General features: G+C 45.0%; 1 protein-coding gene across 7 annotated transcripts in view; it reads right to left on the reverse strand.

Annotated features, from left to right (window-relative positions):
• Positions 1 to 1,968: 1,968 nt before the first annotated feature.
• The window catches only part of LOC118394827 (rho-associated protein kinase 1-like), a 72,567-nt gene continuing 49,060 nt past the window's right edge, over positions 1,969 to 25,475 (reverse strand). The window contains exons 8-33 of one of the 7 annotated variants that reach the window (XM_035788405.2): positions 24,544 to 24,682; positions 23,905 to 23,996; positions 22,103 to 22,259; positions 19,941 to 20,010; positions 19,230 to 19,318; positions 18,992 to 19,040; positions 18,702 to 18,837; positions 17,659 to 17,750; positions 16,762 to 17,008; positions 15,716 to 15,822; positions 15,146 to 15,296; positions 14,579 to 14,739; positions 14,105 to 14,289; positions 13,217 to 13,286; positions 13,026 to 13,129; positions 12,668 to 12,833; positions 12,366 to 12,459; positions 12,123 to 12,211; positions 11,765 to 11,956; positions 11,304 to 11,469; positions 6,490 to 6,560; positions 6,257 to 6,345; positions 5,960 to 6,038; positions 4,902 to 5,163; positions 4,461 to 4,668; positions 1,969 to 4,046 (exon numbers count right to left, since the gene is read on the reverse strand). In XM_035788405.2, coding sequence (XP_035644298.1) covers positions 3,977 to 4,046; positions 4,461 to 4,668; positions 4,902 to 5,163; positions 5,960 to 6,038; positions 6,257 to 6,345; positions 6,490 to 6,560; positions 11,304 to 11,469; positions 11,765 to 11,956; positions 12,123 to 12,211; positions 12,366 to 12,459; positions 12,668 to 12,833; positions 13,026 to 13,129; positions 13,217 to 13,286; positions 14,105 to 14,289; positions 14,579 to 14,739; positions 15,146 to 15,296; positions 15,716 to 15,822; positions 16,762 to 17,008; positions 17,659 to 17,750; positions 18,702 to 18,837; positions 18,992 to 19,040; positions 19,230 to 19,318; positions 19,941 to 20,010; positions 22,103 to 22,259; positions 23,905 to 23,996; positions 24,544 to 24,682 — 3,335 coding nt within the window. In that variant the 3' untranslated portion in view covers positions 1,969 to 3,976. Of the gene's footprint in view, positions 4,047 to 4,460; positions 4,669 to 4,901; positions 5,164 to 5,959; positions 6,039 to 6,256; positions 6,346 to 6,489; positions 6,561 to 6,587; positions 7,999 to 11,303; positions 11,470 to 11,764; positions 11,957 to 12,122; positions 12,212 to 12,365; positions 12,460 to 12,667; positions 12,834 to 13,025; positions 13,130 to 13,216; positions 13,287 to 14,104; positions 14,290 to 14,578; positions 14,740 to 15,145; positions 15,297 to 15,715; positions 15,823 to 16,761; positions 17,009 to 17,658; positions 17,751 to 18,701; positions 18,838 to 18,991; positions 19,041 to 19,229; positions 19,319 to 19,940; positions 20,011 to 22,102; positions 22,263 to 23,904; positions 23,997 to 24,543; positions 24,683 to 25,475 lie in introns of those variants that run through there. The other 6 variants (XM_035788407.2, XM_035788406.2, XM_035788409.2 and 3 more) reach the window with 6 other exon arrangements.

The following is a 25,475-nucleotide window of genomic DNA, read 5'->3' on the forward strand; positions in this document are numbered from 1 at the left end:
TCAGCCACAGCCGATGTAATTGTAAAAAAATATATATATTTTTAAAAACGCGCACAAAATAATTTAACCAGTTTCCGTCTCCATGGTTGACTCTCCTGATGAATCATGATCGCTAGAAAACTGACCAAATCCCTAGCCTAAATCTACCCATTTGTTCAATTCCAAGCCTGGGAAACTCGTTTCCACCCCTCCCCCCCTGCGCGGACGCTTTGGACATCCATTGAGTACACTGGTCTCAAACACACAGAACTACCCTAAATTTGGACCTCTTTCTCCAGATAACATCCAGCTACAAGTGAGGTCCAGCCACACGACAACCTGCCCACTCGACCCAATCCCGTTACATTCTCCATCTGGAGACTCTCCCATTCCTCAATTCCCTCATCCCTGACTGCATCCCCTCTGACTTCAAGAAAGCCACAGCCTCTCCACTCAAAAAACAAACATCTGACCCATCCAATGTCAAAAACTACAGACCGGTATCCCTTTTTCTTTTCAAAACACTTGAGCATGCTCTCCGATCAATACTCTCATTATCTCGCTCAGAACGAACCTCTTGACCCTAACCAGTCAAGCTTCAAGACGGGTCAATCAACTGAGACTGCTCTCCACACTTTCACAGATATCTATCCACTGCCTTTGACACTGAACCATCAGATCCTCCTCTCCCCCTCTCGGGGCTGGGCGTCTCAGGCGCTGCACACTCCTGGATTGCAACCTACCTGGCAGGTCGCTCCTACTTGGTGGTGTGGAAGGGATCGGTGTCTGCACCACATGCTCTCACCACTGGTGTCCCCCAGGGCTCAGTTCTAGGCCCTCACCTCTTTTCTCTATATGCCAAGTCACTCAGCTCCATTATATTCTCTCATGGTCTCTCCTGTCATTGCGATGCGGATGACAACTACTTTTCTCATTCCCACCTTCTGACAAACAGGTGACGACACACATCTCTGCGTGCCTGGCAGATAGCTCAGCTTGGATGTTGGTCCACCACCTCAAGCTCACCAAGATGGAGCTGCTCTTCCTCCGGGTAAGGCCTGTCCGCTCAAAGGCCTCTCCATCACAGTTGGTATTCCCCTCCCAAAGAACTTTGACATGACCCTGGACATGACCCCAGTCACTTGCTCCTGCAGGTTAGAGTACCCCCTTTCCACACACAGGAAGGGCGTATGTCCTAATCTAGGCACATGTTAAATCCCATCTGGACTACTGCAACTCTGTTGGCTGGGCTCCCCGATTGTGCCATCAAACCCCTAACTTATCCTGAATGCCACAGCCAGTTTGATGTTCAACCACCACAAGTTCTTCCATGTCACTCCACTTCTCCATACACTCCACTGGCATCCAGTCGACAAGACCATGCATCCACTAAAATACCATGGTGCTTGCCTAAGGAGCAGCAAGGGGAACAACCCCTCCCTACTTTCAGGGTATCATTTATTTTCCTAGGCAAGTCAGTAAAATTCTTATTTATAATGACGGCCTACCAAAAGGTCTCCTGCGGGGAAGGGAGCTGGGATTTAAAAAATAAAAATATAGGACATCACAACACTGTAGATGCACAAAACATGGTACAAACATTATTGGGCACAGACAACAGCACATAGGCAAAAAGTTATAGACAACTATGCTCAAACCCTACATCCCAACCAGAGAACTCCATTCTGCCACCTCTGGTCTCTTGGCCATCCCACCCCTACAGGAGGTCAGCTCCCAGGAACCAGCTTCGCCCTAATGCTAGGACAGTAGAGTTCCTGCCCATCTTCCGAAAACCCTACCTCTTCAAAGACAATCTTAAAACTAGATTTTTTTCTTCTCATTTTGCCTGTCATAGTTGAAAATTACAGGCCTCATCTTTTTAAGTGGGAGAACTTGCACAATTGGTGGCTGACTAAATACTTTTTTGCCCCACTATATATCAAAATCACTCTCATTGCCTAAATACATAACAAAAGAGAAGTCTGTAGATTATAGATAAAGATATGTTTATTGACACATATCCATCAGTGCGGCCTCCAATGCAATTAAACATGCGATTCATCCAAGACAAAATAGAGTAAGTAGGTCATAGTTCCAGTGCTTCCCCCTCACACTCTTTTTACTTAAACAAAAAAAAAAAAATTTTTTGAATTAGCGGTTTATTCATGATCATTTTTTTTTTGTATCTTCAAATGATGTACACAGCTGGATTTGCGTGAATGGGACATTACCATATGAATATAATTATAACTGCATTTTTAACAAGCCTTCGTCAAGGTACACCATCCAGAAACTGTTGTGAAATAGATACTGGACACTGGGTACTTTGTGTTGACACATTACACTATTGCAATGAGTCTATAAAGAGGCATTCAAAATATACTCCAACCAGACAGGAAACGTTCTGATAAAACCACAATGAAGTAGATTTTTAAAAAAAGAAAAAAAAAAGGAAGAGTTTGGATTTGTCTTGTTTTTGGAGATAAACACAAAACAGATATGGCAGTAAATTCATTATCCAAACATTAAGGCACTAGGTGGGCCAAATGCTACACCTGGTTAAGTCTTCTACAAATAATTTACAATTCAAACAGTGCAGTTTTACATTTGTTAACTTAATGTTTTCCTTTTGAGCCATTTATCTATGAGTCAATGTAAGGCAATACATACAAAAAAATACAATATTACAGAAAACAATGTACCCAATGAATACACAAAGAAAAAGAAAATACTTTTTAGGTCTCCTATCCGCCATTACAATGGAATTTGCTTATGGCTTGGAGCAATTACAATAATTCATAAAAAATAATGCATAGATTTAAATGATCCTGCATGCTCCTCACTCAATACTGAAAAACATCTAATACTCAGTTCCCAATACATACTCTGTCTCAACTGACCCCTGATATAGCCAGAGTGCCAAGTAATGAGGGATCGAAGCAAAGGCCACCAGAGTCCATCAGTCAAAGGCATTGAAGTCAATTTAGATGGAAACAGAGTATCTGTTTTCTCAGATGGGGCGGGGGGGACACACACATTTACTTTCCCCCGAGATGTACCCATTCTCCACAGAGTTAAGCCAATCCCTGTACCACAGTACCTCAACGTTGACCATGTTTACATGCAAGAGTCCCAGCAAAACCTTCAGTCATTTATTCAACCATAAACCCTTCCTATTCCTGACATGGAAGATGTACTACCCACAGCATGTCACGAGCCCCTCGCTCTGTCTTTCCATCTCCCATTCAGGTCCCAAGTCCCCCGTTTTGGAACGACGAGCCACGCCATCTTCTGGAAGAAACAAAGAGTTGCAAGTATGTGGTGGCTGGATGAGGGAGTCTTAGTTGAGGTTCCAGGGTGAGGGTGAGGGTAGGAGAAGAGGGGGTGAGGGGGGAATAGCAGGCCTTTTCAATGTCCCTGATGCCTTATGTCAGATAACTATCCCAAATTTCCAGCGCTGGTCAGATTGCTTTAATTGACTTTGATATCAAATAGGGACCCTCCTGTTTTTGTGAGGTGGGAAAGAAAAAAAACACAAAGTCCCAATAGAATCCAATGGTTCAGATGGTTAGCTGGAAGAAAGAGAAAACAGGTGTCCAGTGAAAGAGTAAGACATTTGACACTTGGTTAGTACCCCCCGGTAGATGTTAATACATTACATAGAAAAACAGGTTTGACATAGCAACTACATCTCCATTATGCATTCCATGGTCTCTGGCGTCATACTTGGTCGAGGGAAACGCTTCAGGAAAGGTTGCATAGAGGCCTATGAATTAGTCAATGGAAAAAAAAACAACACTTTAGTGTCAAATTAGATTGAAAGAGTTCCAAGTCAAACGGGAAAGAACCACAAAAGGACAGTACCACTGCCGTTAGACACACCATCAACACAGTCTGTTAATAATAAATAATCAAGCCAAAACAGTAAGGAGACAATAGTGTAAAGAGTTAAGACTTCTTCTGCAAATTTGGTGAGGAGGAGTTGTTGTTGTCAATGTCAACAAGTGCTGGATGTTGCGTCTGCTGCTTGGAGGCTGGAGGCTGTGGTAGCAGAATGAGACTGCGACCTGGTTGTTACACAGGGCAGGAGAAAACAAAATAGCAAGTCACGTGGCTGACTGGACGACAACAGTCACAGACAGTCCACCAGCAGCAGCAGGGATGAACAGAGGACTTCTGGACCGGAGCACAACCTCCCTTATCGTCTCTTAGCCTCAATGTTCTGTATAGGCCAAAACAAGCCTCAAGCTATGGAGAACGAGTGTGGCTGCTAAGGCAGTACAAGGAGGTTGGAAAGGGCTGCCCTGTGGGACCATCAGAGGTTGTGTCCAAAATTACACCCCATTACCTATATAGTGCACTACTTTTGACCAAAAGTAATGCACTATATGGAGAATAAGATGCTCTGGACAACTGCAGTGTACTACTTTATAGAAGGAAACAGATGCCATTTCAGGCCCAGAGAGTGTATGTAAGGTTACCTTGGCTTGCCTGTGATGCTTTTGGGGTTCTTGCGGAAGGACTGGTTGGGTGCGGGGCGGGTGGACATGGTGCGAGGCGACGCCCTCAGGAAGGAGGAGGGCGGTGTTTTGGGGATCTTCTTGCCCAGGTGGCCGATCCATTTCTTCTGCTCGTCTTGGGTCAGAGCTAGCAGGAGCATGTCCCGGGCAGAGGTCACGTCGTAGTTCACTGTTAGAGGAGACAAAAGCAGGCAGAACACTGAGAACACAAACTCAGGAAGCACTTACCCCTTAACGAAAGCCAAATCAAGTTATATTATATTCAATTTAACCTGTTTTTCTTTCTCGCCTTAATTTTGGTGCCGAAAACCAGGATCAAGCAGTTGGTCTTGTAATTTTTTAGGTATATTTTCCCCCACTGATTTAGGTTTCTTCAGTCTAACCTAAACTCTGCGACAGTACCTTTGCAGGGGGCAATGACGTCCTCCTTCTTGTCGAGGTGGTCCTGGTGGCACTTGACGTGGCAGCGGCGGCACTCCAGGGCAGGTGGGGGCTTGAAGACGTTCCACAGGGGCTTGGCGCAGGCCTCGCAGTTCGTGGGGAAGTGGTAAAGCGTGGGGATGAACTCATGACCTTTGTGGGGCAGGCAGTTGGTCTTGTCGCCCTGCGAGACAGTCTCCATGTCCGCCTCCTTCCTGCACTCCCCCTCATTGGCATACAGGATCTAAAGGCGGGAGACGAGAGAGAGTAAGAGTCACTTCAAAACATTTCTGCGTTTTTATAAAAGGGATAGTTTGAAGCGGGGCTTTCAGGGTTGTATACTACTGAATCAGAAAATCTAATTGAAAGTCTCTCTGGGGTAAAAAAGGAGTCTGCTTAACTAATTGTGAATGTAGACTGAAGTGCACTCAAGACAGGTGTCAAAATCTACAATGGGATTGTAATCATCTGTTTGAGCAGGCAGGTAGGTCACCCAGTATTCAACGTCTGTCCATGTCTGAGGACGTCAGGAGATGTGGAAACTGCCCACTAGGGGTCAACGGTGAGTGATACCTTTAAATCGGTTTTGGTTTTGCTCGGATGTTGTGGACAGGGATGGTGGCCAGTGTAAGCATCTGCCTATGGTTCCAAAGGTTGCATGTTCGAATCCAGCGATAGGAAGTTGTTTTTCATATTTGTGGTTTAAGCCTATCCCAAACCTTAACCATTCTGAATTCATGCCTAAACGTAACCTTGGAACGATACAGAGAAGTAACCAAACACTTCAAAACATGGCTGATCGTCTAATTCTGACAGACTGTGAGAACTTGTTTGAGAATGGGCAAGTAAGGTGATTGTAGACCTAAAAAAAAATACTGAGCTGGTTAACTTGATTGGTTTAGGTCAGAAGGCATCGTCCTCCGACTAATGGGGGCATTCTAACGCGAACGCGTCCAGTAGTGCAGACGGCCTCTGTGCTTTCTGACGCAAGACAATGGGTCAAGAAGGTCGATTGGTTAGGTCAGAAGTTTCCTTCCTACCTGGAATATCCTGGGGATCTCCTCGGTCTCTGCACGGTACACATCACCCTGGGTGACTGGACGCACGTGGAACAGTTTGCTGCACAGAACAACAAGCCATGTGTGATTATTGGGGGATCAGAATACACGGCCTCAGACACTGTTACACGAGCTCTTACAACCCAAGTAATAATCTTCACATAAAACAAACTCATCTAAGATGGTGGATATTCTGTCAGTGTTAAAACAGATGGCGAGTGTAAAGAAAGTTTTTTTTACAAAAATGTTTAACGAAATCCACAGAACAAGGGTACTTACTCGATATCTAGTACCATGGAGGGGTTGGACTGTTCTTTGTCCTGTTCATCGTTGTAGAACAGAATCTTCTTGCTGCTCACCACCACATACTGAGGAGAAATAATGTTAGGAAGAATCATGTTGGCCCTAAGTAGTAGGCACCTAGGCAGCACCATCAGTACGACCCGTACTGTGCCATTGAATCTGAATCAGTAATGTCAGGAAATCGATTCAAAAGCGTCCAGGTGACATACCTGCTTCTTCCAGCCATATCGTTTGATATTAGGTTTATTAGGAATGGACAGCCACCCTTCCAGTCTGGATTCTACACAGACACAAGATAGACACAAATGAAAACCAAGCCTGTGGGTAACACTGTTCCCAAAACACCATGCAGTGATTCAATTCAAACTCAGCTGGAGGGGAAGAACAAAAAGAAAAGTCATGTGACAAGGCCAGGCCATAATAAATCATTTCAAGTTCAACTCAAGTTCAATTTCTCTGCCCGGGTTACACTTCAAAATAACTGTAGTTATACAATAGCATGTGACCGACAGAGTTAGAATATCCCATACGGTTACATCAAGCTCAGTAGTTTTAGATCTCATGCATAAAGGAGCATTAATTCAAAGGGATATATAGGACAGTATAAATGTCTTCACTAAAAGCAAGTCACATCCACGTTATTTTTTCCCAGCCAGTTAGATATCATGGACTAGCTTAAACTCCATGGTGGTCTAGATAGATGTGTGGCGTACAGCTATTTTCTACTCAGTCAACGGCTGACCAAGCATGGCCGTTCCAGCCAGAGAATTATGAATCACTTATCAAATTCTAATTCAATGGATCTGTCCATCCAACATGGGGCTTCTGATGCCTCAGTCTACCGTCACATAGCAGGGAACTGTATATGGTTGGGAATATCCTTCCATTGTGTTAAAAGTTTTACCGACTCGACACAAAGAGCATGCTTTGGCGCAACGCAAAACAAGCTACAAAAGAACAGTGAATTGATCAAAAGCTCAACTGGAGTTCCTTGACTCTGAAAAGGAGACGCTTCTGTTCTGAGGTGAACATGCCAAAACAAAGCTTTAAAAAAGAAAAAAAAAAGGAGTGTTTGTTTGAAGCACAAGGGACAGAGGCTCAAAAGGAAGGGTGTGGATCGTGGTTTCCAGACACGTTTTGAAAGGTGCTCAGAGTGATGGGTTAAACCACACAGTGCTGTTGTAGTCTAGTGTTACAGTAGCTAACCTCTCATGTAGTCACTTTAGGAGTCACTCAGGTTTTATGATCGCTTGCCCTGCCGCAAAATAAATGTACAGCTGACAACATTGAAACTGATTACCTACAGAAGACTCATTTATAGGGTACAGTTAGAATTTGTACTGAAATAAATGTTAAATGAAGTTCTATACTGTAAATGGTTCATTTGCACCCTACAAATGGCTTATGTGAATTATGATTCACGGTTAGTACATGAAAATGCCCCCCAGCATGGCACAACTTGGTTCAACAAAAGCCAACTTGCTTAAAATACCCTAAAAATGGGCTATAACTGCTGTCACTCGGAATGGCCTTTCAAAAGTGTTGGCGAGAGCATACAAGGAGGATGGATACCTTTCTCGCCCCAAAAAACAAAAACACAAGGGATGCGAAAGACATACAGCCTAGGCCAGGCACAATTGGGGTCCACAACTCAGAGTTACTCACAGAAGGAAAAGAACAGAAGATACAATGATAGGGGGGAGAGCAAGGAGAACCAACTGGAGATGGGGGAATAAGAGATGAGAGAGGACTTTAACCACAGGCACATCAGGCATTCAATGTACAGCAAACATTGTTGGTACGTCTCCAAAGAAAAACAGTCATTTTAAAATGGACTATTCAAGTTGACACTTGAACCAGGTGGGTTAGGAAATATGAAAATCAGCAATCTCCTATACAGTGCATTCGGAAAGTACTCAGACCCCTAAACTTTTACCACTTGGTTACATTACAGCCTTATTCTAAATTGGAATAAATATTTTTCTCAAACTACACACAATACCCCCAAAACGACAAAGCGAAAATAGGTTAAGATTTTTTTTGCACATTTAAAAATTAAAAACAGAAATACCTTAATTACATAACTATTCAGACACTTTGCTAAGAGACTCAAAATTAAGGTCAGGTGCATCCCGTTTCCGTTCACCCTTGAGATGTTTCCACAACTTGATTGTCCACCTGTGGAATATTCAATTGATTGGACATGAATTGGAAAGACACACAGCTGTCTATATAAGGTCTCACGGTTGACAGTGCATGTCAGAGAAGAAAAAAAACAAGCCATAATGTCGAAGGAATTGACCGTAGAGCTCCGAGACAGTATTGTGTCGATTCACAGATCTGGGGAAGGGTACCAAAAAATGTCTGCAGTACTGAAGGTACCCAAGAACAAAGTGGCCTCCATCATTCTTAAATGGAAGAAGTTTGTAACCACCAAGAGCAGGCCGCTCGAACAAATCGAGCAATCGAGAGAGAAGGTCCTTGGTTAGGGAGGTGACCAAGAACCCAATGGTCACTCTGACACAGCTGCAGAGTTCCTTTGTGGAGATGGGAGAACCTTGCAGAAGGTCAACCATCTCTGCAGCACTCCACCAATTAGGCCTTTATGGTAGTGACCAGTAAAAGGCACATGACAACCCACTTGGGAGTTTGCCAAAAGGACCTAAAGGACTCTCCGACCATGAGAAACAAGATTATCTTGTCTGATAAAACCAAGATTGAACTGTTTGGGAATGTTTTTGAGGGGCAAGGACTGGGAGACTCGTCAAGATCGAGGGAAAGATGAACAGAGCAAAGTACAGATAGATCCTTGATGAAAACCTGCTCCAGAGTGCTCAGGACCTCAGACTGGGGTGGAGGTTCACTTTCCAACAGGACAACAACCCTAAGCACACAGCCAAGGCAACGCAGGAGTGGCTTCGGGACAAGTCTCTGAATGTCCTTGAATGGCCAAACCAGATCCCGGACTTAAACCACGGTCAAACATCTCACGACAGACCTGAAAATAGCTGTGCAGCGACGCTCCCCATCCAACATATCAGAGCTTGAGAGCATCTGCAGAGAAGAATGGAAGAAACTTCCCAAATACAGGTGTGTCAAGCTTGTAGTGGCATATCCAAGAACACTCGAGGTAGTAATCACTGCCAAAGGTGCTTCAACAAAGTACTGAGTAGAGGGTCTGAATACTTATGTACAGTTGAAGTCGGAAGTTTACATACACCTTAGCCAAATACATTTAATCCTAGTAAAAATTCCCCGTCTTAGGTCAGTTAGGATCACCACCATTTTAAGAATGTGACATGTCAGAAAAATAGAGGGAATGATTTCAGCTTTAATTTCCTTCATCACATTCCCAGTGGTAGCATTGCCTTTCAATTGTTTAACTTGGGTCAAACATTTTGGGTAGCCTTCCACAAGCTCCCACAATAAATTGAGTGAATTTTGTCCCATTCCTCCTGACAGAGCTGGTGTAACTGAGTCAGGTTTGTAGGCCTCCTTGCTCGCAGACGTTTTTTCAGTTCTACCCACACATTTTCTATAGGATTGAGGTCAGGGCTTTGTGATGGCCACTCTAATACCTTGACTTTGTTGTCCTTAAGCCATTTTGCCACAACTTCAGAAGTATGCTTGGGGTCATTGTCCATTTGGAAGACCCATTTACGACCAAGCTTAAACTTCCTGACTGAAGTCTTGAGATGTTGCTTCAATATATCTACATCTTTTCTCTTGCTCATGATGCCATCTATTTTATGAAGTGCACCAGTCCCTCCTGCAGCAAAGCACGCCCACAACATGATGCTGCCACAGCAGTGCTTCACAGTTGGGATGGTGTTCTTCGGCTTGCAAACCTCCCCTTTTTCCTCCAAACATAATGGTCATTATGGCCAAACAGTTCTATTTTTGTTTCATCAGACCAGAGGACATTTCTCCAAAATGTACGATCTTTGTCCCCATATGCAGTTGGAAACCGTAGTCTGGCTTTTTTTACTGCGGCTTTGGAGCAGTGGCTTCTTCCTTGCAGAGCGGCCTTTCTGGTTATGTGGATAGAGATACCTTTGTACCATCTTCACAAGTTCCTTTTGCTGTTGTTCTGGGATTGATTTGCACCTTTTGCACCAAAGTACGTTCAACTCTGGTGTTTATACTTGCATACTATTGTTTGTTCAGATGAACATGGTACCTTCAGGCGTTTGGAAATTGCTCCCAAGCCTGAACCAGACTTGTAGAGGTCTACCATTTTTTTTCTGTATTAAAAAAAAAAAATCCCCATGATGTCAAGCAAAGAGGCTGAGTTTGAAGGTCGGCCTTGAAATACATCCGCAGGTACACCTCCAATTGACTCAAATGATGTCAATTCGCCTATCAGAAGCTTCTAAAGCCATGACATCATTTTCTTGATTTTCCAAGCTGTTTAAAGGCACAGTTAACTTAGTGTATGTAAACTTCTGACCCACTGGAATTGTGAATTATAAGGGAAATAATCTGTCTGTAAACAATTGTTGGAAAAATTATGCACAAAGTAGATGTCTTGACCGAATTGCCAAAACTATAGTTTGTTAACAAGACATTTGTGGAGTGGTTGAAAAACTAGTTTTAATGACTCAAACCTAAGTGTATGTAAACTTCCGACTTCAACTGTATATGTGATACAATGTGGGGTCTGAATACTTTCCGAATGCACTCTCGGTACTTCACTGCTTCAGAACAATACAGTCAAAGCTCAACCAGTCATGGAATGGTTTAATAACTTGGAATGGCTAGGATTGATAAGATTTAAATAATGTCAGGGTTCGTGTTGAATCATTAAAGCTAGCCTGATGGACCAAACATCTAGTTCAGTGATCCAAAATCCTGCTCATTGAGAGCTGTAGTACTGTAGATTTTTGTCCCAGCTTTGCATCATCTCCCCTTCGCTGAATCATGTGTGCTGTGGCTCATCACGAACAGGGTTTGAGGATGTTTGGCCTAGCCCGTCCTTTGACACAGCTGCCCTCGGGTCAGCTGACCCGCGCCGTGAACTTACCGGCGATGTTGCTGTCCGTCTCGTCCATCTGCAGGCTGGTGACGCTGGAGTTGTCCATGCGCAGCTGCAGGTCGTTGAGCCTCTCCCTCAGCTGCTCGATGTCACTCTCCTTGCTGTCCAGCTGCATTTGCAGCTCATTGCGGTACGTGCACTCCTCGGACAGTTGCTGTTGTAGAAGAGGAGAGGCAAACAGTGAATATGCAGTCACTTTAGGGAAGATCAGAAGCACCGTCGAGGAGGAATGTAGCACTGCCTTTCACCATTGACTTTCAGCTCTGTTCTAAATTAGGAATGTATTTGACTAAATCTTCCTAACTGTCCTATTACCTCACTCTTCTACCTAAAAGGGTGCTTTTTGTACTATTTTAAAGCATACTACTAGTTAAATGTTCCCATGATCAATGTCAGATGATGCTCAGACCAATTTGACCCCACTGTTCAATTGACAATGTATTACTGACCGCCTGCATCTCACTGAGCTCCTTCTGGTACTTAATGGCCATGTGGTTGAACTTGTCCTTCTCCTGTTTGAGCTCAAGCTGCAGCTTGCGGTTCTCCTTCTCCTTCTTCCTCAGGTCGGTCGTGTTGCCCTTCTTCTTGGTGTCCAGCTTCATATCCTTCCTGTTCATGATCTCTGCCAGCTTGTTCACCGCCTGGAGACACAGTTGAGTGTTGGGATCAAATAGGGTAACCAGTTGAGGTAAGGTTAAGGTATAACAAATTGGAGCAACTGGTTGAGGTGTTTGGATCTAAATAAGGATAACTATTGATGTAGAATTCTGTAATGTAAATTGTGGTGTAAGGATGAAGTGTCTTCACCTGAGTCTTGAGCGTGCGCTCCGTGCTGAGAACCTTCTCGTAGTTGGCCTTGATTGCGTTTGTAATCTCCTCTTTCTGGGAGGCATAATCTGCAGGAAAGAAGGGTACAGCCTGAGGAAACTAGGCAGTCTTACAGGGATCTAACTAACCCATTGCGGACATACAATGGCCTATGTTGACCTTACCCATAGACCTAGAATATAGTAATTAAACCAAATTATGACAATTGAGTCTTGGCGTTACCTTCCTCCTGACTGCGAAGTTTGTTGTTCAGCTCGGCCTTCTCCTTGCTGAGGTTCTCCACATCTTTGGTCAGGGTTTTGTTGGAATCCTCAAGCTGGGGAGAGATGCATTCAGAGGTTTAAAATGTAGGTGTTCTACAGCTGTCTGAGACACACAAAAACAATCATTAAATATCCCAATATTTGAAAGTATACCAAGCTGTTGTTTCCTCTGTGCCCCCATTCCTGGGTAGGTATGCATTTTCTCTGACATTCATTTACAATGCAGGAGAGCAGTGTGAAGTGAGGCACGCTGTAACTGACCCGTGCGATGGTGGCATCCTTCTCGGTGCCCTCCTGCTTGTGTCTGGCCGTGGTCTTCTTGTTCTCCTGGCTCAGCTCAAAGTATTGCTCCTCCTGGAGCGCCCTGGCCAGCTGCTCCGACTCCGCCTTGGTCACGGTCAGATCCAGCTGGGCCAACAGGGAGTCCCTGGTGGGAGGGAGGATGGACACACACGGTTTAAAATGGAATAATAAATCACTCTGCATGGAGATTTGAAAGGAGAGTGGTGGGGGAAAAAATGCACGCCATATTTGAAGTACAACGTGTGATTGCAATACACATTCTTGCTACATTGACAAATGCCTGATTTATAACGGTTTCCATTTTGTGATTTGTTACCTTTCGCTGTGCAGCTCCTGCACCTTCTTTTGAACTTCCTGGACCTGCCGGTTCCTCTCCTCAATATCCTCTTTCAGTTCCTTCACCTGAGTTTTATAAAGCGTCTGGGAGGGGTAGAGAGAGGAGATATGGCAATTAAGTTAGCCACTGAGCCACGTTATCGGAGAGTGGGGTAGATGGGTCCTACTCACTGAGAAATACTGTTCGGCCTCAAGCTGGTCCTGAAGTTCCCTCATCTGTCCCTCGTTGCCCCTGTACTGCCTGGAAGACAGACACACAAACCACATGATTTAACATATTGGAGTTTCAAAACAACCAAATCAGTGTTGAAAGGGAAATTCAGATAAAATCATCAAGAAGCGATCAAACTTGTCAGCCCCAAAATGTGTGTATATATTATGAACCTAATTACACTGTACTATCCAATATGTCCCAGGGCTGTAATTAGCTGGGGAATACCACCACCACCACTGCTTGCAGAGCTCCGTAGGCGGAAACCTACAGAACGCTCTGCAGCCGGATTAACAGTCCAGTCAGTCTGGTGTGGTGGGAGGAGCTGGACTGCAGGCTAATCCTTAATCCTGTGGTGTAAACATTGTCAGAGGGCAGCTTTGCCACAATTACCCCCTAAACTGGAATAAGAGCCTTTTTACTGGAATATCAACCAATTGTAGGGCCATTTAACGTCTTGACTCCCAAAGCGGTATTAGCTAGCTGCAGGAAGGAAAAACGTCAAACTAAAAGACTCTTACAGAATGTTAGGCTTTTAGAATAGAGTTGAGCTAATGAAGACGGATAAGTGTGGCTGAAAGGTATTGCACACATTTGGAAGGGAGGTAACATGCATTGAGACGATGCTCAATGTGGGCCTGTTAAGAATCCAAGCTAGAAGTTACCCACAGACCTAGGATCAGATCACCCAACCCCCATCCCAACTATAATAAACATTAGGGGGATGGAAAGATCTCTGACCCTTGTACGAGTGACTAGTGGTAAACTCGACATACTCTATTAATTGGGGTAAGTCAAACTGTGGTGGGCTTTGACAACATGCGACTAGTTTTGGAGGGTTTTCTCACTTGGTGAGCTGTGCGAGCTGGAACTCGAGCGACCGTTTGCTCTCTAGTGCCGCGTTGATCTCCTGCTTCAGCTGCTTCTCCGAGCCCTTCAGCCGGTCGGCCTCCTGCGAGCGGCTCTTCAGCTCGTTCTGGGCCAGCAGCCTCTTACTGGACTCCTGCTCCAGCTGCATACGTAGACCTTTCACCTGAGAGGAAAGAGGGAGGGAACCCCATGTGTTAGGACACAAACAGTATGTCGTAACTATACAGGTTATACCAGGAGATTGTCTTGGGTAAAAAATAAAATTAACAAATTCGCCAACGTTCACATTGGGCCTGAATCCTAACTACTGTGAAATTTGCCATTAGTAACCATTCATGACTGACGTCTGATAAGTCCGACTGTTGACCGAGTGATGCAAAGTTGAAGGTTATCAGCACGTGACCGTGGGCATCCACCCCAGCCAGTACGAGTTAACATCCGGTGGTGCTCACCTCGTCCTCCAGCCTCTCCTTCTGCTTCATCAGCTGCTCCATCTTCTGCACTGACTGCTTGAGGTCAAACTCCAGCATGGAGCACTGCTTCTCCACCTCCACCACCCTGCTCTCCGCTCGCATCCTCGCCCCGCTCTCCTCCGACACCTTCTGCTGCACCGCTGGAGGGAAGAAAGGAAGACGTGTCACTCAGTTGCAACTATCCATCCATCATTCTATGGAGGATCTTACCAACAGATTTAATAGGACATTCGTGCTCCGTCATTTCAAATAAACTAAATTGAAAAAGGTCAGGACTACAACAACTGCTAGAAGACAAGTAAATGTTGCTTCAGTGCTAGACAGTCTCAGTCATTTCTGGTTTTTGGAAGGTGGGATGTGGTCCAGCTTTTTAACACGTAGGGGTGGGGTAAAGTCTCGACATGCCACATGGAGGGGAGCGGAGTACATTCCCTGAATTCCGCCCCTTTCCATTCAGTGCCCCCTGGGTAAGAGTGGTGCAGGTGGGGGGCGACAAACAGAAAAAGGAGAAAGATAGGGTATGCTCCAACACAGGCTCAGAAATACCATGCATGGCAGCTGACTTGGCCTCTTCAATGGACTCGTATTTGTCAGTGAGCTGGGCCCGCGTCACTCTGTGTTCTGTGTGCTCCTGGTCCAAACGCTGCTGCAGAGTCTTCAGCTTGTAGTTCAGGTCAATCTCCAGGTTGTTCTTCTCCTGTTGGGAGACAACACTGAATTGCATAAAGAATCCCAAGAATGGACATTTGCATACGAGCAGCGTGTCCATCTTGATCTGGAAAAACAGCCATTCTGCTGATCTTTATGATCTTTATGGGAGAGACACTGCGAATAAGGGGACTAAAATACCAGTTAGATGAACATTTGGTCATCCCACCGTAAGATGTTTTTTTTCGTCTAAAATGTTTGATTTTTTTTTTAGATTTTTCAAGATTGAAAAGAAAATAAGCAAATAAAGGAGCACAGCTATTTATTTTTATACTTCCATTTTGACCCCTACTGACAGTAGGTGGACTTCACAAGTAACTGGATATCAACGGCAGGTTTCGTGTTAGCAGGAGAACGCATAGTATGGGTTTGTATGTGACGTGTGGAGAGACTTGGGAGGGCACAAACCTTCTCCAGGTTGTTTCTCCTCTCCTGGGCCTGCTTGCGTTCCGCCTCCACTTTGGACAGGCAGAGTTTCAAGTTCTTATTGTCCTCCTGAAGACCAGTCGTCCGCACTACACACACACACACACACACACACACACACACACAGTCAAAACAGGGGTTTGTGCAACGTGCTCAACGCACCAGAATGCATAGCTTTAAGACTTGGAAAACTATATCTGTACATCTACAAAAGTCTGGACTGTAAGGACACTGGACAATAAAGTATTTTTTCTAGTCAATGTGGACTTCAGTACCACTTCAAATTCAGTCGGAATTAAGAGCAATATTTCAACACAATCCCTCAGATATATTCACCCCCGAGCCTCTCCTACTGTACAAAGAGTTATGTAGGCATTGGACAGTGCCTGGGCATGTCTAATGTGATGAATGAGAATGTTTAGAACTGGAGCTAATAATCCCCAGCTGTCTCTTAAACAGCGAGTGAGTTCACTTCAGATCATTTGAAGTTAGTTGAACAGCTAAGTAAGAGTGACTGAGGTATTACTGTAAAGCAAACTAAAATGGGTGTAGGCGACCACATGAATCCATTCTAGTTCTAACACATGCAGTCAGACACCTCGTATTTACTCAAACACAGAGTCATGTCGTAGTCACATTTACTCATAGAACAATGAGTGCAGTCTTTGGGCCCGAGTGTCCAAAATCGCCACCCTTTTCCTTGTCTGGTGCACTCCCCTACATAGATTTAAGAGCCTTTGATTGGTGTAAGAGACCATGCTTAGCTGAGTGCTTAGATATGTATTTGTTGTTGTATGTATAACCGCGCTTCTACACCTGCATTGCTTGCTGTTTGGGGTTTTAGGCTGGGTTTCGGTACAGCACTTTGAGATATCAGCGGATGTACGAAGGGCTATATAAATACATTTGATTTGATTTTGTATAGACCGCAGGAAGAGTAGCTGTCGGTTAATGGGGATCAGAATAAAGATGAAAAAGTGCACACTTTAGGGAGAAGTGTGGAGAATTAGGATGTAGCCAAATGGTACCTTGCAGCTCGTGGATCTCCTCTGATCCCTGGCTGTAGCACCTCCTTTCAGAGTCCAGCGTGCTTTGCAGCTGCAGCAGCTCCTTCTCCAGCTGGGCCCTCCCCCCGTCAGACGAACGGCACTTCTCCTGCAGCTCGCGGTTCAGCCCCTCCAGCTGGCTCATGGACTTGGCCATCTCCGTGTGGCTCTTCCTCAGCCGCGCTGCCGTGTCCGACTCTGCCCGCAGCAGGTCATTGGCCTCCTCCAGCTGCCAGTCAAGGAAACGGCCATTAGGGAAAGCTCGGAGTCAATATTACTTCTGGACACAGACGATCCGCTCAGTTGCTGCAGAACGTTGATTGAGACAGTTGGGTTTCTTAACTGACATGTGGGAGGACGTCTAATGTTGTGAACAGACTGATATCCAATCATAAGCTTCTAATAATACCTAATAGGCAAAGACTACTTCTGCGCTCTGAAAGGTCTATACCAGTCCAGTCTGAGGCCTTGTTTCTATAGTCTGAGGCCTTGCTCTATAAAAAGTGACTTCAATTTGCTGATAAAAATCCAGTCATGTAATGGAACAAAGGGTGATGACACCGGGTCAGATATTGTTCATCCTTGTCATGGTTAAGGTTCCAATTTAGAGTGGAGTAATCTGATCCTTGATCTGTGGTTAAAACCTGGCCTGCCCTCTCCTTGACCCGTCTCACACAACCCTCAAAACTAACATCCCTCACACATCCCCTTCACCGTCTGTACCGTTGACCCCAGATTCTGAACTTTGACAGACATTCTGACTCTTTGATTGGATGAGCCGACTACTACATTGACACAGACCTCAAACAACCCCGACCCCTGTGCTGTGTGGATGGTAATCAAAGAGAGCAGTGTGTGTGTGTGTGAGAGATACTGTACCTGATTTTGCAACTGTAGGATCTTGTCATTCGAGGCCTGAGAGTTTTGGCAGATTTTCCTCATGTCCTCAAGCTGCTCCTTCAGAGTGGACACTGAGACGAGAGAGAAAAAGAGGAGTCAATCAAAGATTAAGTAAATCTTCACACACACACACACACACACACACACACACACACACACACACACACACACACACACACACCTTTCAAAACATGACGCTAAACTAACTGTATCAAGAACCTGTTTTTTTGTGCATGGGACTTGCTCACGCGTTGCATTTAAAGTGCTCCGTTTATGGTACCGGATCTGGTTGTGCTTGAATTCACAGCGAGCCACTGGTCCCAGTCAATGGGAGGGTCTCAGATGATGTGTGTCTGGGTTAAGACCGCTCGTCAGAGGGACATAGACGAGCAGACAACCAGACTAGTGGATCAAGCAGCTCTAGTCTTGCTCGGCCAGGGTGAGTAGTAATCCAGTTGGGACAAACATCTGTTCGGGCCAGATCAAGGCTACGACCGGCGCCCTATTCCCTACGGGCCCCGGTCAAAAGTTGTCCACTTTATATGGAACAGGGTGCCATTTTGGGACGCTCTCTAACTTCAGGGAGGAGAGGGATGCTACAAAGGTTTAAATGCATTGTCACATACACCAGACAGGTGCAGTGAAATGTGTCGTTTTACAGGGTCAGCCATAGTAGTACGGCGCCCATGGAGAAAATGAGGGTTAAGTGCCTTGCACCTTAACAGATTTTTAACCTTGCCAGCTCGGGTATTTGAACCACTACAGCCCCGGGGGGGGAGAGCTTATCATGGATTATACTGTAGCATTAACCCTGTACAAACCCTATCAATATAATGGCCAACCCACTTGTATACATTCTGTAATACATTCTATACACACCTATGATCATATTTGTCCATAATCAGTGTTAAAAACACATGTTATAGACATGATTATAAAACAGAGGTTTGGACTTAAACGGGGGCAGATTGAAAAGAGATTAAATGATCGGGTGAATGAGAGAGGACAAAAACAATCCTTACCCTCGTTCTCCAAGTTGCGTCTCTTCTCGGCCTCCTGGTCGGCCTTTCTTTGGTACTCGGTGGCTCGGTGCTGGATCATCATCTTGTCTTTCTCCAGCAGGGATATGCTGGCCTCCACACCCTTCCTCACGTTGCCCTGGGAGGGAATGGAGAACAGGAGTAAGTCCTCAAAGTACAGAGCATTTCGGCCCTATTTTATGTGTTGTTTTTTTAAACACATTTTGTAGACTACCGTAGATCGTTATCCATTCGCCTACATTTGTGGCGCAGAATCCGAGATATTCACTCACCTCCTCGTCCAGCTCTTTCATGATCTTGTCAAGCTTTGTGTTCGAGGCCCTAAAAAGACAGACACAGATTTGCACTTTTAAAATTGCTTTGCTTGGTCTTCTAAAACGGGGACGACTTGAGATCAAGCGCATTGTTTTTTGAAAAAGACAGACGGGTTGTTTTCTCTCTCTAAACCAGCATTGTGTATGTGTCTAGCTGGAGATGGAAGTTATCGGAACTGATTGGCAGGTTGTGTACCTGCACTTCTGCTCTATTTCGTCCTTCAGCTGCATCTCACTGTGGAGTTGTTCTTCTAGCTGGTAGATCCTCTTCTGCAGGTTCTCCAGCTGAACGATAAACAACGTATAACACGTTAAACAGATACTCTTTGTCTTCTAAATGACAAAAACATCAATAAACTAGGGTCATGATGCAAATGCACATGGCAGAAGTAGACTGCTTTAACCCGGTGGTTTGGAGTAATGGCAACAGTGAGAAAGAAGTCCTATTTTCGCCATCTATAGAACTGATTCTGATACCGAAAAGGTTTTCTGGTGAGTGTTTTGTCTTGATCTGTGTCAGGTCCTGTGGAAACTGCTAGGTGCGCGCCTTTTAATAGCTATTGTAAGGTCGGAAATAGCAGCAGTAGCTCCATGCACCATTACAACATTCACATTTTATTGAATTAACACTTTTCAATGCGATTGTGTACCCTTGTAGGTAACAATGTCTCAAGGATAACTTAGACAAAGCTTTTCCCATTGCTAAAATAGGCCTACACTTATTTGTATTTATTTATTCCTGAACCCACTCAAGTAATCTAATACTAACATCCGTTCGGATATTCAATTAACAGATTAAACGTGCCCATCCCAATAAACTTGCCGTCTTTTTTTGCCTATACAGAAAGTAGTAACGCAACTGCAGACATAACAGTGTCTTCGTTTTAATATCCAAGTGAGTACTCACATGGCTCTTGTCTTCCTTCGTGGAGCTGCTGCGTTTGTCAACACTCTTGGTGCTGGAGCTTCGGGAAAACCTAGAGAATAGACCACAACAGGAGGATCAGATCTCGTCAGAGGCAACAGTAGGACCACACTTCCCTGACCTGAGCCAAGGATGACCTGACCACACCGCGAAAACACATCCCTTTGGGTCAAACATGTTGTGGGTGTTATCTAGGTCAGGTTACCTAGTCTGCGGTTTGAGACGTGTGCAGGTCTAACAAGCTCTGGGTGATTTAAACAGGTTACATTATACACTGCTCAAAAAAATAAAGGGAACACTTAAACAACACAATGTAACTCCAAGTCAATCATACTTCTGTGAAATCAAACTGTCCACTTAGGAAGCAACACTGATTGACAATACATTTCACATGCTGTTGTGCAAATGGAATAGACAACAGTTGGAAATTATAAGCAATTAGCAAGACACCCCCAATAAAGGAGTGGTTCTGCAGGTGGTGACCACAGACCACTTCTCAGTTCCTATGCTTCCTGGCTGATGTTTTGGTCACTTCTGAATGCTGGCGGTGCTTTCACTCTAGTGGTAGCATGAGACGGAGTCTACAACCCACACAAGTGGCTCAGGTAGTGCAGCTCATCCAGGATGGCACATCAATGCGAGCTGTGGCAAGAAGGTTTGTGTCTGTCAGTGTAGTATCCAGAGTATGGAGGTGCTACCAGGAGACAGGCCAGTACATAAGGAGACGTGGAGGAGGCCGTAGGAGGGCAACAACCCAGCAGCAGGACCGCTACCTCTGCCTTTGTGCTAGGAGGAGCAGGAGGAGCACTGCCAGAGCATGACCTCCATGACCCTGCAAAATGACCTCCAGCAGGCCACAAATGTGCATGTGTCTGCTCAAACGGTCAGAAACAGACTCCATGAGGGTGGTATGAGGGCCCGACACCCACAGGTGGGGGTTGTGCTTACAGCCCAACACCGTGCAGGACGTTTGGCATTTGCCAGAGAACACCAAGATTGGCAAATTCGCCACTGGCGCCCTGTGCTCTTCACAGATGAAAGCAGGTTCACACTGAGCACATGTGACAGAGTGTCAGTGTGTTCCTGCAAGAGGAAGGCAAGAGGAAGGCATTGATGCTATGGACTGGCCCGCCCGTTCCCCAGACCTGAATCCTGAATCCAATTGAGCACATCTGGGACATCATGTCTCGCTCCATCCACCAACGCCATGTTGCTCCACAGCATGCCCAGGCGTTGTAGGGAGGTCATACAGGCACGTGGAGGCCACACACACTACTGAGCCTCATTTTGACTTGTTTTAAGGATATTACAAAGTTGGATCAGCCTGTAGTGTAGCTTTAATTTTGAGTGTGACTCCAAATCCAGACCTCCATGGGTTGATAAATTTGATTTCCATTGATCATTTTTGTGTGATTTTGTTGTCAGCACATTCAACTATGTAAAGAAAAAAGTATTTAATAAGAATATTTAATTCATTCAGATCTAGGATGTGTTATTTTAGTGTTCCCTTTATTTTTTTGAGCAGTGTATTTCTGTGGCGGTATAAAAATAAATGGCTAATGGCTCTAGTACAGGGGTGTCAAACTCATTTGGCATTCGTTCACCGAGGTCCGGATTGCCGCACTTAAAATTGGTTATATTTCCTCGCCTCTCTAAATTAGCAATAAATAGTCCCATATCCATGGCTTTTAGAATTTCCGACACTTCCTGACAGTCTACCATTCGTCACGATGAACATTAGCAAGCTGGGCAGAGTGAAGAGACTATAAAAGTAGGTCCATTATAAATCCCCAAAACTTGTTTTGCTCAAACTGCCCGCGCGCCCAGATTGAATGTGTTTACGGGCCGGAACCGGCCCACAAACACGCCTGTTCTAATAGGTGCAGCCTAGAATGTGATGACTGTGGTTAGGGGCCTTGATGTTTTTCCTGACCAACTGAGCTGACCAGGAAAAGCCTAGGAAAAGACTAACAGTGTTGACAGTAGTTGATGAAGCCTGGCTAATCAGACAGTGCCAATACATGCACTGGACACCGTTTTGGACTAAAAATCGATGGAAATTCTCTAGGAAAAAAAGGGCCTTAAGAGCATCACTGATGATTGCTGTAGTAGTTTGAAGCCTGGCTATGCGGAGTAAGACTTACTGATGACTGCTGTAGTAGGTGAAGCCCACAAAGGGCAGCTGGTTGCCCACGAAGGCCTTCGGTATGGGGAAGGTCTCCTCGTCTCCCCGGTCCGCCTCGATGTCGTCAAAGTTACTGGTGTCGATGTCGCTGCTCAGCTCAGGCACCACCGGGGCCGCTGCTGGAAACACGGATGGACAGAAGGTGGAGGAGAGAAGAGAGAAACATGACTCACTGCAGATGGAGAGGTATTCTACTAGTTTTCTATGAGTTGGTGCAGAGCCACACTGAGTTGAGAGCATGTTGTAGCGGAAATGTCCGTCCTAAACTGAGGTAAGAAGCACCTCTACTGTCAAATGTCAGTCTATCTCCCCCATTATATTATACAAAACAGTATCTTGTCAATCTAGCATACATTTGGATGCAGGCAAGGTGGCTTGGAGAACAAATGCATAAACTATAAAACACCAGCATTCAGTCTGACAGTTGACACAGTACGACGTATTAGCTAAGACAGCTGGTGCCATGGCAGAGTAGGCCAGAGCAGGGCCAGTGGCTCCCAGCCAAAGCGCTGACCGCAGCGCTTCAGATTACTTCATATAAACCCGGTAAAGAGCCAGGGGTCACAGTCACGCAGAATTCAAACTTTTTATATTTAAATAGACCCGCTGCAATTATCTGAAAAGTCTCATCCATCCTCCCCAACCTCTCGCTGACAACCACTCTCTCTGCAGGGAGGGTGTGCCCGGCTGGTGTCTCTGTCAATGGTCTTTGCAACGTGTTCCCAGCACACGCTCAGCTCGGGGAGCTTTCTGTGGTCCTCCTCAAGTCCAGTGTTCCCGCTGAAAGGGGTTGCAGCTCCCAGAACCCACAGACACAACTTAAAATTTAAAATGGGGGCACCGTAGTCCCAGATTTTTTACTTTGATAAGGCACAGACCATTTTTGACCAGGCTGCCGAAAGGAGAAAATCGAGAAAAACGGGGGGAGTGGAAATGAGGAAGTAAGATAGGATGCGTGAGCACATTCAGAACGTTTGCTATGTCGCCGTTTTCACACTAGTTTGTTTGCTTGGGTTCGAACCAGTGTTTGATTAGCCAATTTTCGTGAGTGTGTCAACACTTATCAAATTTTTCCTTTTGGAGGGGCGCGAACCCAGAGTCTCTGGTGGCACAGCTTGCACTGCGATGCAGTGCCTTAGACTACTGCGCCACCCGGGAGGCCCATTTTCCTGCATTCTAGAACACTGAGAGGACCCATGTATATGAAATCTATTAAAAAAACGCAGCTTTTTGGTTGGTCTGCGTTTTGAAAATGCAGACTTTTGAAAGCTCAAGCGATCCTGAGAGCTGCTACAGCCACTCGATTTACATTTAGCCTCCCGCCTCTAATCTCTCTGTTGTAGCCGGAGACCACATGAATACTAATGCCAGGCTCCTGTTCAGTAGGGTACACCGCAGCAAAAACTATTTGCAACAGAAATTAGCCATTCTTATTGGACAAGTTTAGGTAGTACCTCCCAGTTTCAAAATGTTTTTTTTTTTCTACCTACTGGACATGACCGAGGAAAGCTTTCCTCCCCATTCTCACCCTCAAAATCAACCATCTAGGTTCACACAATGAAATCGTGGAATTCAGTGGTTGTGATACTGAATGAATTGAATAGTTCTTATTCTGAATTTTCCTGTGACTGTCTTTAGTAGGTCAATTGGAAAACATGGTATTATAGCATGTCTGGCTATCTGTAACATTTGTCAACAGAACAATACAGAATGTAATGCCCCTCCCCTTCAAAGGAAGCATGAAACCTGAACGGAACTCACTGTCTCGGATGTTCTCCCATGTCCACTGGTCGTTCTTGAAGAAAGGATGTCTCTTGATCTCATCCACCCCGTTGCGACCCAGTCTTACCTCTCTGGTGACAAATTAAAACATAGGAACAGAGGACGTACAGTTTAGCGATTCTGCCGTCCACCGATAACGTCCATTATTAATCAAAGTCTATGGCTTTGCCTCTAACAGTCTCCGGGCACAACCCAGTGAAAGCATTTAGACATGATTGACAGCTCTTCAAAAGATCACTGCTCGATGTTTAAGTCATTTCTCAAAGACTGAATCCAATCAATGAGTTCATAACACGATTCCCTTTCTAGCTATGTGTTCACCTGGAAAATCATTGGTGAAACAGAGAGAGGGATAGTGCGAGATTGGGTAAATAGATAAAGGGCTTAATTGACAGATGAACTTCTGGATACAATTGTGTTGTCTGTGTGCAGTTTGATGTGTCGGCGCAATGCTAACTGATCCCATAAACTTCCAGTCATTGCGCTAACTAGTTAGCAATTGCGTGCAAAACTACCGTTAACTTCCTTCAATGAGTTAAGCTGACTGGACAAGTAGATACATCTTGCACTCTTTTTCTAAGTCAGGCCCCTCTGAACGACCATCATCATCATCCTCACCTGTCAGTCAGGAAGGCACAGATAAGGTTCTTGGCATCCTTGGAGATGTCGCTGTCATCAGGGAAGGTCAGGGCGTTCTTGTGGTTCATGATCTTACTGTACGTTCCCACCAACGAGTCAGCATAGAACGGTGTGTCACCTATAGGCACACAAAACCAAAGGCATTGGGGTTAGCTAGTGCAGTGCATTCGGAAAGTATTCAGACCCCTTTTCTTTCCCACATTTTGTTATAAACTTATTCTAAAATTGATCAAATTGTTTTTCCTCATCAATCTAAACACAATACCCCATAATGACAAAGCAGAGAAGCACATTACAAATAAAAAACAAATACCTTATTTACATAAGTACTCAAACCCTTTGCTATGAGACTCGAAATTAAGCTCAGGTGCATCCTGTTTCCATTGATCATCCTTGAGATGTTTCTACAACTTGATTGTCCACCTGTGATAAACTCAATTGATTGGACATGATTTGCAAAGGCACACACCTGTCTATATAAGGTCAGAGCAAAAACCAAGCCATGAGGTCGAAGGAACTGACCGTAGAGCTCAGAGACAGGATTGTGTCGATTCACAGATCTGGGGAAGGGTATCAAAAAAATTCTGTAGTATTAAAGGTCCCCAAGAACACAGGGGCCTCCATTCTAAAATGGAAGAAGTTTGTAACCACCAAGAGCAGGCCGCTCGGCCAAACTGAGGAATCATGGGAGAAGGGCCTTAGTCAGGGAGGTGACCAAGAACCCAATGGTCAAGCTGACAGAGCTCCAGAATTCCTCTGTGGAGATGGGAGAACCTTCCAGAAGGACAACCATCTCTGCAGGACTCCACTAATCAGGGCTTTATGGTAGAGTGCTAGACAGAAGCTACTCCTCAGTAAAAAAGGCACATGACAGCCCGCTTGGAGTTTGCCAAAAGGCACCTAAAGTAGTC

This window comes from Oncorhynchus keta, chromosome 15 (assembly GCF_023373465.1).
Source record: "Oncorhynchus keta strain PuntledgeMale-10-30-2019 chromosome 15, Oket_V2, whole genome shotgun sequence".
Taxonomy (NCBI): Eukaryota; Metazoa; Chordata; class Actinopteri; order Salmoniformes; family Salmonidae; genus Oncorhynchus; species Oncorhynchus keta.